The following is a 13000-nucleotide window of genomic DNA, read 5'->3' on the forward strand; positions in this document are numbered from 1 at the left end:
TTTCAAGGAGCCACTATAGACTGCCAGAAGAGATATTTGTTTTTCATGCTTTTCTCTATGTGCTTGAATTTTAGGAGTCTTTGAGTTAGCAGGAAGGATATTTGAGTTGCTTTATAATGCTTTCCAGTTTAGGATGTAGGACTAGACTGTAGGAGAATGTTATTGATAGTCTGAGATACACATAGCTAAGGTTCTCAGGATTTTTCTAAGACTATAATATGACTGTTTTTATAAGTTTGTGGCAATATGTGATATTTTCTTACATAGAAGTTACAGAATAAGCAAACAAAACAAATTCTTACCTTCTTGGGTAATTGGAAAATCTAGCCAGTCCTCTGAATTGGAACGTATTAATAGTGCTTTCATGGAACCAGTGTTCTTCATTATAAGGTAGTAGAGTCAAGCAGTGAGATAACCAGTGTGGGGTACTTTGACATGATTAAAGCCTTCGTTTTCTGACAGTATATGTTTTGTTTTGTTTCGTTTTTTTCCTACATAATCCTATCAGGCTGATACAGTTAAGAATTTTTTCTTTTTAATGGGGAAAGGATTCCCTATTTAATAAATGGTGCTGGGAAAACTGGCTAGCCATAAGTAGAAAGCTGAAACTGGATCCTTTCCTTACTCCTTATACGAAAATTAATTCAAGATGGATTAGAGACTTAAATGTTAGACCTAATACCATAAAAATCCTAGAGGAAAACCTAGGTAGTACCATTCAGGACATAGGCATGGGCAAAGACTTTATGTCTAAAACACCAAAAGCAACGGCAACAAAAGCCAAAATTGACAAATGGGATCTCATCAAACTAAAGAGCTTCTGCACAGCAAAAGAAACTACCATCAGAGTGAGCAGGCAACCTACAGAATGGGAGAAAATTTTTGCAATCTACTCATCTGACAAAGGGCTAATATCCAGAACCTACAAAGAACTCAAACAAATTTACAAGAAAAAAACAAACAACCCCATCCAAAAGTGGGCAAAGGATATGAACAGACATTTCTCAAAAGAAGACATTCATACAGCCAACAGACACATGAAAAAATGCTCATCATCACTGGCCATCAGAGAAATGCAAATCAAAACCACAATGAGATACCATCTCACACCAGTTAGAATGGCGATCATTCAAAAGTCAGGAAACAACAGGTGCTGGAGAGGATGTGGAGAAATAGGAACACTTTTACACTGTTGGTGGGATTGTAAACTAGTTCAACCATTATGGAAAACAGTATGGCGATTCCTCAAGGATCTAGAACTAGATGTACCATATGACCCAGCCATCCCATTACTGGGTATATACCCAAAGGATTATAAATTATGCTGCTATAAGGACACATGCACACGTATGTTTATTGCAGCACTATTCACAATAGCAAAGACTTGGAATCAACCCAAATGTCCATCAGTGACAGACTGGATTAAGAAAATGTGGCACATATACACCATGGAATACTATGCAGCCATAAAAAGGATGAGTTTGTGTCCTTTGTAGGGACATGGATGCAGCTGGAAACCATCATTCTTAGCAAACTATCACAAGAACAGAAAACCAAACACCACATGTTCTCACTCGTAGGTGGGAACTGAACAATGAGATCACTTGGACTCGGGAAGGGGAACATCACACACCGGGGCCTATCATGGGGAGGGGGGAGGGGGGAGGGATTGCACTGGGAGTTATACCTGATGTAAATGACGAGTTGATGGGTGCAGCACACCAACATGGCACAAGTATACATATGTAGCAAACCTGCACGTTGTGCACATGTACCCTACAACTTGAAGTTTAATAATAATAAATAAAAAAAAAAAAAAAAAAAAGAATTTTTTCTTTTTTTGAAAGGACTTTAAAGCAACTTGAGCTTTCTTGTGAGTTGCCATATCTAACAGCACAATTTTAGGGCCAGTTTACATGGATTACCTTGTACTTTATATGTGGCCAACACATGGCATCAGCATGGACAGTTGTTCCTGCAGCTAATCATTGTTCAAGATGCGGACTTTAATTTACGCTTCAAAAGTCCCTTCAGCCACTAGTGGAAAATTGGCATTTTTCTTTGAAATATGAGATAGGACTAACAGAACACGAGGAAGCCCAAAGCTATTCTATCTTATGCTGTTGAAATGCTGTTACTGTTTACAAGTAACTAGGAAACATAAAGTATGAAGGGAATTAATGTGGATACTAATATTTTCTGAGTTCTCATATTTGAGTTACTGTGTAAGTAACATAATCTCTTACTTTTAGGACTTCACAATTACATACAGGAAGATGGATAATATGAAGCTTTTGCTTTCAAAATTAATTTGTATGTTCATCTATTGATCTTTCTTTTGTTTTTAGTTCTCCAACTTGTTTTACAATTACATTAATATTCCTTCAGTAAAAGATAATCCATAGATTGTTTTACAAATATGAATGAGAAAATCAGGACAAAGGTAGATGAAACCAGAGATGGGTTGGATCCCAAAGTAAGGTTTATTAGGGCCAGCCTACACATTTGAGTCTGCCAATGAAGAGAGGGCCACATGTGGTTCAGATTCAAGGAAGTAAAAAGAAAAAAACAAAACTAAAAATAGTTATTCTGAGACTTCTCCTCTGAGTGCTTGCTATGATACCAAAGTAAACATTATGCCTACGATCCAACATATATATATTGCTTATCTACTGTGTGTTGATCATAGTCCTTGATGCAGGGAATATAATGGCACCAACCTAAACACATACTTGCTCTAATAAAATGTAGTTTAGTGGGGGATACTGATAGCAATTCAGTGTAAAATGCTCCAAGCTGCAAGAGGGTAAGTCCAGTATAATAATAATACTCTATTTACAAATCTCGAAGAGTTTTCAAAGGCCATGTCTTACAATGTCCCCAAAGTAGGACAATGAACTCGAGTCAAAGAACAATTAAGAAAAAAAAATAATTTTGGAGCATGTCCTGGAATGGTGCAGTTGTGCTCTAGTCCCTGGTCATCGTGTTTAATCCAAAGATCAATGTTACAATAGCTGATGGATTCTAAAGGAAGCGACGGTCTACAGAGGAAAGGGCGAGCAGGTGCTCTCTCTCCACTCTGTTCATCAAAGCACCTGAAGATTAATCATTTAAACTAGAAAAACAGATTCTGTTTTATTGAAGATTCTAAACCTCAATGTAAGCTTGTTCAGGAAAAGAATGCCCAGGAAAAAGTGTAATTGACTAGGAGCCATAAAAATCACTATGGTAATGGTGAGGGATGTGTTTGTGTGTCTGTGTGTTTATGTATGTGATGAATGATTCCCTCTTTCAATATATACTTATTCCTAGCTGAATTTTGAGCAGCTGTAGATATCCTAGCTTGTTTTTTTTTTTTTTTTTTCCATTTCTCCCATTTATTTATTTTGCTTTTTTGGCTACGCTTGTTCTTCTGTATCTTCGTATTCTAGATCTTATAAAGGTGCAATAAGTGTGGCAATAAACAGACTGAGGAAGGCATAAAGGGTCTGATGTGAAGCAGAGAAGGCAGAGTTTGCTGAGGGTTTGGAATAAAATAGACAATGTCCATGAAGATCTGACCAAGGAGCTCTGAGATTGAGAAGGAATTAGAACAAAGGCCATAGGCAAGTTGAAAAAATTGGCAGAAAATTTGAAGAGGAGAGTTTCAACAAGAGATGATCAAAATTAAAAAAGAAAAGAAAAGAAAAGAAAACAGAAAAATAAGGAAGAAATCATTTTAAACTTCTGAATCATGACCTTGGGTGTCATTTTAAACTTCTGAATCATGACCTGGGACACCTTGGGTGTCCCAGACTTAAGTATCAGAGAGTCCAAGGCCCCAGAGGCACTGTACAGAAACAAGAGCCAATGGAACTAAGACTGTCACCCCCTCTCCAGCTTAGGTACTTACCCATATACAATAACTGCTGTAAATCACCAGATATTCTTTCCTTTAGTAGTAAAATATATGATTTAATACATACATATTTAGATACTTTAAAAATAGAAATAATTTAAAATCATAAGAATACAATTAAAACTAAAATAATTGGAGCTTCCATTTTTGTCTTCAATATTCAAAAAGAACTGCTTTGTTGGAAACTTTTTTAACCACATGAAATTCTCTTGAGTGCATTGATTCAAAGTCTTGAATATAGTCATACTATATATAAAATCTGCCTTAGTGGAGACCCAAGAAAAATAAAAGCAAGCCCTTTTTGTTAATATTTTACTTAACTGCTTTTGAATGATTCAGGCATGCGTCAAGAAAATTTCCTTTAAAACTGATCAAGTAGTAAATAAAATTTGAATGTTTGGTGTCATTTTCACTTACATGCTTTGCAGACCTGTTTAATGCGACATTCTGGGATGATGGACAATGTCCCCTATGTTAAGTATAGTAGCTACTAGCTACATAGAGCTAGCTATTGAACATTTAAAACATAACTGAGAAGCCGGGTGCAGTGGCTCATGCCTGTAATCCCAGCACTTTGGGAGGCTGAGGAGGATGGATCACAAAGTCAGGAGATCAAGTTCATCCTGGCCAACATGGTGGAATCTCATCTCTACTGAAAATACAAAACGTAGCCGGGCGTGGTGGCACGTGCCTGTAGTCCCAGCTACTCAGGAGGCTGAGGCAGGAGAATTGCTTGAACCTGGGAGGCGGAGGCTACAGTGAGCCGAGATTTCGCCACTGCACTCCAGCCTGGGCAACAGAGCGAAGCTCTGTCTCAAAAACAACAACAACAACAACAACAACAACAACAACAACAACAACAAAAACATAACTGAGAAACTGAATTTTTCATTTTCATTTTAATTAATTTAAATTTAATAGCCACCCTATTTTCACACTTCTGTAGTTATGCTCATTATAATTAAATGCTCATTTTCTTTTGCCACTCTTCCTCCAAAAGACTCAAAGGTCCCTAAGGACCCATAATGCCTTATACATTTTTTGACATAGAACAGATTATCTTTCTTCCTCTCTTCTCTCTCTCTCTCTCTCTCTCTCTCTCTCTCTCTCTCTCTATTTTCTCTCTATATATATTTCTGAATGTTTACAGGCATTTACTTAAGCACCGATATTAACAGTCCACTCATTTCTTCTTTTTTCCCCAATACATATGAACTGAATACCTGGAAAACACAAATTACTATAATAAGTTCTGTGAGGAATTTATGACATGTTTCATGATTTGGAGTTTAAGGTTTAGTGTTCTGCTACTGGCATATACCAGGCTGAGAGGCACAGAGTTTGCATACTTGAGTACTGCTTGTGTGAAATCACAGCTTGTATCAATAACTTAAAATTGATCATTAGAGAAATTCAAATCAAAACCACAATGAGATACCATCTCACACCAGTCAGAATGGCCATTATTAAAATGTCAAAAAATAACATGCTGGCATGGTTGTGGAGAAAAAGGGATACTTATACACTGTTGATAGGAGTGTAAATTAGTTCAACCATTGCAGAAAACAGTATGGCAACTCCTCAAAGAGCTAAAAGCAGAACTACCATTCCACCCAGCAATCCTATTACTGGGTATATATGCCCAGAGTAATAGAAATTATTCTACTGTAGGTCAGGGGCAGTGGCTCACGCCTGTAATCCCTGCACTTTGGGCAGGTGAAGTGGGTGGATTGCTTGAGTCCAGGAGTTCAAGACCAGTCTGAGTAACATGGTGAAACCTTCATCTCTACTGAAAATTAAAAAAAAAAAAAAAAAAAATAGCTGGGCGTGGTGGTGCATGCCTGTAGTCCCAATTACTGAGGAGGCTGAGGTGGGAGAATTACCTGAGCTTGGGAGGTTGAGGCTTCAGTGAGTCACGAACATGCCACTGCACTCCAGCCCGAACAATTGGAGTGAAACCCTGTCTCAATAATAAATAAATAAATAAATAAATAAATAAAAAGAAATAAGACATCATTCTATCATAAAGACACATACATGTGAATGGTCATTGCAGCACTATTTACAGTAGCAAGGACATGGAATCAACCTAGATGCCCATCTATGACAGATTGTATAAAGAAAGAGTGGTACATATGTACTACGGAATATGCAGCCATATAAAAAGAACAAGATCATGTCTTTTGTGGGAACATGGGTGGAGCTGGAGGCCATTTTCCTCAGCAAACTAACACAGGAAGAGAAAACCAAATGCCACATGTTCTCACTTACAAGTTGGGAGCTAAATAATGAGAACATATGAACACAAAGAAGAAAACAACAGACACTGGGGTCTACTTTAGTGGGGAGGGTGGAGGAGGGAGAGGAGCAGAAAAGATAACTGTTGGGTACAAGGCTTAGTACCTGGGTGACTAAATAATCTGTACAACAAGCCCCCGTGACATGTGTTTACCTATGTAACAAATCTTCACATGTACCCCTGAACCTAAAAGTAAATAGAAAAAACAATCAATTTTAAAAAATTGTGAGCTGTATCAATAACTTTTGTTCAGTGATTTCACCCTCAGAAATTGAAAAGATAATGGAACATTTCTTGGTATCTAATAACTTAAGAATTTAAGTCCCCATAATGCAAATTCTGTAAAAAAAGTAAATTATATATAAGTTCCAAGCTCTTATCCCATTGAATATGGATCCCATTGGCATTTATACTTAATACACTATTAAAATAACTTCACACTGGTGATGTACTGAGTGACAGTTTGACAGCTCGAAATTCTAATGGGACATGCACATCTCTTGTACAACTAGGTTTCAAGCTGTGTTTTGCATATTTACAAGCTTGGGACATAGTGAAACTTACAGCAGGGATCTAAAATTTAATTGCAGTTGAGAAACATGAATCATCTCTTTCCATGGAATTTAATTAAACATTTCCATTATTTTTGTTTCTAACTTACGTGTCAAGGTGTGAATTAAGGTAAGTACAGTAATAAAATCAAAAATGAAATTAAACAATCAGAATTTTTAAATCAGGTGGTCACAATTAAGTAGACATTGATAAAAATTTGTGCCAAATAGAATGCTTGATGTTATGAAATGAAAAATTTTTTTTTTTAAAAGCATTTAAAACATCTTTTTTGGTCAACATTCATCACTGGAATTGGGTCTCAACAGTGAAATGCATGGTTTGCCTATATATACACTAGTATCTGTCCATGTATCAGTATAAAAGCACAATGATGAATAAGAAAACATTTTTTAAGAAGAATTTAAAATATAACGAACCTGAAAAAATATCACTCAATCTAAAGAGAAATGTTCCACTTTTGAGGGACCTTATCTTTAAATGTTGGGTTTTTCTTTAAAACATACAGCCTTAGGACCTGTTATGTGATAATCAGAAGAAGCAAAAAAATTTGACTGCAGCATATCTGAAGTTGTTTTAATGGAGGTTTTGTGGGCATATTTTACAGAATGAATCATCCAAACAACATTGAGGGAATTAATTTTTGCCTCATACAGCTCCAGGTACTTAGAAAGTGTTCAGTAAATATTGGTTGAATCAGTAACAGTATGGAATTTCATTTTAGGGCTACTGCTATCAGCACCTGGAATAATCGTCTCTATTCTCTTTAGTATGTAGTTAAGCCATCAAACCTTTAGATTGTGTTATTCTTGATGGTGAATAGGAAGTGAAATGATTAAGCTTCCCTGCCCTCAAAGAATGTTGTCTTACTTGGCTCAATTATTCATTAACAGTACCCTGTGAGCTTCCAAGTAATTTGATAATGTTACCACAGAGACTAAATTAGTATAAAGTATTAATTACAGTTTTTAAAATTAAACTAAAAATAATTTTTAAGGAAACTTTTTCTTGTTTGAAACATCAAGTATGTATAGTGATACTTGATTTTTAATGTTGTGTCTCAACGTGTACCTCCCAGATTTATAAGAATCCAGAGAAGGATTCTGGAAACTTCCATGGAAACAATAGTACTGCCATGACTGGGTTACACATCTGGGGGAAAGGAGAATTGAGAAGATTATATTTAACACTGAAGTTGTTTGGAATATATATACATAGTTTGTTGTTGTTGTTGTTGGTTCTGAGATGGAGTCTCGCTCTCGTTGCCTTGGCTGGAGTGCAACAGCATGATCTCAGTTCACTGCAACCTCCCCACCTTCTGGGTTCAAACGATTCTCCTACCTCAGCCTCCCAAACAGCTGGGATTACACGCGCACACCACCACACCTGGCTAATTTTTGGATTATTAGTAGAGATGGGAGGCAGGCAGATCACCTGAGGTCATGAATATTTCAAATTATAGGAAAAACTACCAGAGACAGGTCAATGGAATATTTATATAATTGAAAATATGTTTTCAACAGGTGCAGTTTTGGTATCATTTGTCTCAACATTCACATCTCTCAGTTTTTACAAGAACATCTCTAGATGGAAACTTGCAAAAGCAAGGCAAAATAATCAGATTCTCTGAATCTCAGTGGAACCACGCAAAAATTGATCTCATTGCAAAAGCGGGAGAATCTACTCTACCTTTTCAGGTAAGCACATAAGAAATTAATACCACTCAACAGAAGACACTTATTTCATGCTAATCCTTTCAGATAACAATATAACACATATAGCTCATACTTTTTCAGGTAAGCGCATAAGAAATTAATACAACGCGACAGAAGACACTTATTTAATGCTAATCCTTTCAGATAACAAAATAGTACACATAGCTCATGAATTTATTCAACATTAATGAAGCAAACACATTCAGAGATCAAACACACGATCTGGGATGAGTAGAGAGATTGTTTTGACTATGCGCTCAAGAAGTATGTGTAGAATAGTAGCAAAAGTGGAGATAAGAAATGAATAAGATGCCAGAGAGAAGAGTACCTTAAAGTGATTTCTTTTTCGAAGTAAAGACGTTGGATTATATGATGTAGTGAAAATAAAATCTGACTTGGGCTGTAATATATTAATCTTATTGTCTCACTTTCTGCTGCCTGGTAACATTGAGAATGTTATCCACCTTTGGGAAGTGGAGGACATTATATTAGGTGAAATAAGCCAGGCACAGAAAGACAAATATGGCAGGTTCTCACTCACGCGTGGGAGCTAAAAAGTTGATCTCATGGAGGCAGAGAGAAGAATGGTGGTTACTAGAGGCTGAGAAGGGTGGTGGGGAGGAGGAAGTTAGGAAGGGAGGTTTGTTAGTGGTTAAAAATTGTAGTTAGAAGGAATAAGCTCTAGTGTTTGATAGCACAGTAGGCAACTATAACAAGTTATTGTGTATTTCAAAATATTTAGGAGATAAGATTTGGAGCATTCCCAACACAAAGAAATGAGAAGTGTGTAAGGTGATGGATATCCTAATTACCTTTATCTGATCATGACACAATGTATGCATGTATCAAAATATCACATTTACCCCTTAAATATGTACAACTATGTATTAATAAAAAATAATAATAAAAGAAGGCAATTGTATCTTGTCAAATGGGCATTCTAATTTCTACTCTCCTGTACATAAGTCTTCTGGATGACATTTGAAAAGAGCAATTTTGTAAACTAGATTGGATGGAGTGGAATATGATGGAAAGCACACTGTTTTGGAGTCAGGTGGTCTGAGTTTTAGTCTCTGCTCTGCTCATTGGTTGCTAAGTGACTGTGTAAATATTGTCTTTGAGCGTCAAATTTCCTAATGTGTGAAAATCAGTGATGATAAAAGCAATACCCCAGAGGAGTCTGAATATTAAAGATGATATAGCTAAAATGGCAGCCATGAACATGGGCTCTGGAACCTTGGGTTCAAGTTAAAGTGTATGATCGGCTGGTTGCAGTGGCTCATGCCTGTAATCCCAGCACTTTGGGAGGCTGAGGCAGGAAGATCATGAGGTCAGGAGATCGAGACCATCCTGAGTAACATGGTGAAACCCCATCTCTACAAAAAATTAGCCGAGCGTGGTGGCACGCACCTGTAGTCCCAGCTACTCGGGAGGCTGGAGCAGGAGAAGCACTTGAACCCAGGAGGTGGAAGTTGCAGTGAGCCGAGATGGCGCCACTGCACTCCAGCCTGGGTGACAGAGTGAGACTCCATCTTAAAAAAACAAAGACAAAAAAGTGTATGATCACAGACAAGTTACCCAAGTCTTCTATGCCTCTTTCACTAGTAGGGTGTGAGGATAATAGTAGGGGCTTTAAGGTCATCTCGTCCTCATTTCTGAACAAATTGAGATAAATATAGAAGTTAAACGGGTAGAGAATACATATTTTGGAGCAGATGGCTTTAGAATGTAGAGTCACTTATTTAAAATAATGCTTGATCTTAGAATAAATAGAATTACCCAGAGAACAACTGACTGTGCTGGAGAAATATAGAGCTCATACTTTAGGGGAAGTCTCTTACCATTAGCCAGAGATTAATATCAGAATGCATGCCTCCTGAGGACAGACTGGCTCCCAACAGGGGGTGTTGAATGGGAGAGGAGGATAAGTTGAGTTCCCCCAGGTTACTCTTCTAACTTCACAGTCAGCTAAATCTTCCTTCTGCCACGGAGTGAGGGGTAAGTAACAGCAATGTTACGACAGGGAACTGCCTTCCCATGGAAGCAGGAAGAATAGGGAATAAGCATCAACTGTAATCAATTACTGTTCTCTATAGAGTTATCGTGAGGATTATATGGTGTATACTTGTAAAGCACGTGGAAGCGAATCTGGCATAGACATGGGATTTAGCTATTTTTATTGCTGTGGTTATTCCTTGGATATTGTCTGGAAATAGTAGACACTCAATAAATGTTAGTATTCTCTGTTTTAAAAAGGGAATTTCTGCTTGATCAGAACTCTAGGCTCAATCATTAAAGGCCTCTTCACTCAGTGACAGTCTCCAACTTCCCTTCTCAAAGATCAATTTATTCTATTCTCATATTTAATGGAAAAAGACATCATGAATACTAGCAGCTCTTAATTGGGAAGCATTTGACACACAGGCTGGTCATGAAATCATTTTGGTGTCAATCTCCATTGCAAGGAGCAGGGCAGTGAAATCAGAACAATTTGATCTTTTGCCTCCTGCATTTATATTCTATAGAAAATTGTTTTCATTCAGTTTGCTTTTAGTTAGAATGAAACTCACCAAGAAGATCGTTCAGAGTTTGTCATTAATTGACATATTGAGAAGAAAACAGAATGTCCTTTCTAGCAGTAGATAATTTAGAAATATGAGTTGAAGTACATGCCATTTCTGTCTACAGCTGGAAGCTCTCATTGACCCATCACCATTACTGAAGAGTTTCAGTGAATGCAGTTTTTGTTTTCTCTTTAATGTTCTCCTTTTTGGATATAGTAATGATTTTGCTTTGCAGTGCAAATGGATACTATTTCTTATTATCTGGGGGGCATATTAACTAGTTTGTAGATAGGCAGTGGTTTGGTTAGATTCTGTGATTTTGTTGCAATGGATGTATGAGGGTTTCTAACCCAGCCCTGTTGTTCCCTCTCCCTTCATCCCCCTGCTGGTGGCTCAGCACCTTGTGTTGCTTTTTCTCTCCAATCAGCCTCAATGCTGAGTTCTTTCAAGGTCTCAGTCATGTTTAATTCAACCCAGAGAAGCTAAGATTTTTCCTCTGTGTCTCCCCACTTAATCCAGTTATGAGTTGGCTACAGCACATGTTTATTTTGGAAACTACAGATGAGTAAAAGAAAAATAAAAAAAAAATTCCCTCAAATTTCACTCTCAAGAAGGCCACGACGGCCCTATAATATCTAATCAGCAATTTAGAAAATTAAATTTGGAAAGCAATAAGCTTTTTAAAAATGAGTTTAGAAGCAAAACTCAAGCTGCCGAGGCCTTTAGGTAGCTCCTTTCATGATAGGTTTGATTTGACAGTGCTGCCCCCAATGTCCCAGAGGGTATCATGTAATAAACACTCTCAGTGTTATGTTACCATTCTCAGCTCTAAGCTATTCACATTTCAAAACTCATCTGGCCCCAAAGACTTTAGATAAGAAACTGTGGACTTGTATTGACGTTCTGTTGTGAATTAGTCTGGATTTTATACACACACAATATAAATAAATAGATACACTGGCACAGATATATACATGGTACTATTCAATACACGATTATCGCATATATTTACTATTAAATATTTCAAACTAGTAGTTAATACAGAGAGAAACAAATACTCAAATGCACCTCAGTATTAACTAATGTTAATATTTCATTTGCTTATAATGTTAAAGTTTGTTTGCTCATGAAGATGCAACTTTTGTCTTCCTTGTATGTCTCTCCATCCCATTTCTTATCCTCTGAAAAAAAAAAAGATGCTAATATGTTGGCTTTAACCTGATTTCTATCAGTGTATTTTTAAAGATGTGAAAATATACGTGAGGATTCTAGCTAAGTACAGTTCTACTTTGTTCTTTTATCAACAACAAATGAAAAAGATATTACACCTACAAATAGTTAATCTAGCTTTTTAAATATTCAAATATTTAAAGTTTGTCTTCTTGGAAATAGGCTAGGATTTAAGGTTAATAGCCTGAATCATTTAAGGGTGACCTTAGTCATTGCCTAGTCATCAGTTCCATGTGACTGAGCTCTGAACATATTTATACAGTACAGTGTAACCCAGTCCAAATATTGGAAAGAAGAAAGACATCAAATCATGTGACCTCTGTGTTCCCTTTTAGCCATGAAATTCTGATTCAGTGTGGTTCTTTTGATGTCAGTTGTAGACAATATAACAGAATACATATTGCTTTGGGTTTCATAGGAAATCAACACCCCTAATTAGGTAGGGCATTCGCTCTTCTTGCTGGCAAAGAATTAGGTTTACTGTTTATTCTGTAAGAACAGCAAATTAATGACATTTCATTATTCCCTCCATTTCTTGTGAGAGTTTTATTGGAAAAATTTAGGCCAAAGAGTTAATAGTAGTTTTCAAACCTGTTTTAACTTGGCCTGCTCACTTGGTATGTTCAACTTTTCACATAAATATATTCTTTTAATATTTCTTTTCCCCCTAACTGCTGTGCTGTTTTCGTATCTCAAGGTGGCACTTTTTCTGAGTAGTCCATTG

At 36.8% G+C, this 13000-nt stretch overlaps 1 protein-coding gene across 1 annotated transcript in view; it reads left to right on the forward strand.

The window, feature by feature from the left end:
- MALRD1 (MAM and LDL receptor class A domain containing 1) overlaps positions 1–13000 on the forward strand; it is a 687535-nt gene that overhangs the window by 108787 nt on the left and 565748 nt on the right. The window contains exon 13 of the mRNA XM_008002435.3: positions 8291–8464. Coding sequence (XP_008000626.3) covers positions 8291–8464 — 174 coding nt within the window. The remainder of the gene's footprint in view (positions 1–8290; positions 8465–13000) is intronic.

Source organism: Chlorocebus sabaeus, chromosome 9 (assembly GCF_047675955.1).
Source record: "Chlorocebus sabaeus isolate Y175 chromosome 9, mChlSab1.0.hap1, whole genome shotgun sequence".
In the NCBI taxonomy this organism is placed as follows: domain Eukaryota; kingdom Metazoa; phylum Chordata; class Mammalia; order Primates; family Cercopithecidae; genus Chlorocebus; species Chlorocebus sabaeus.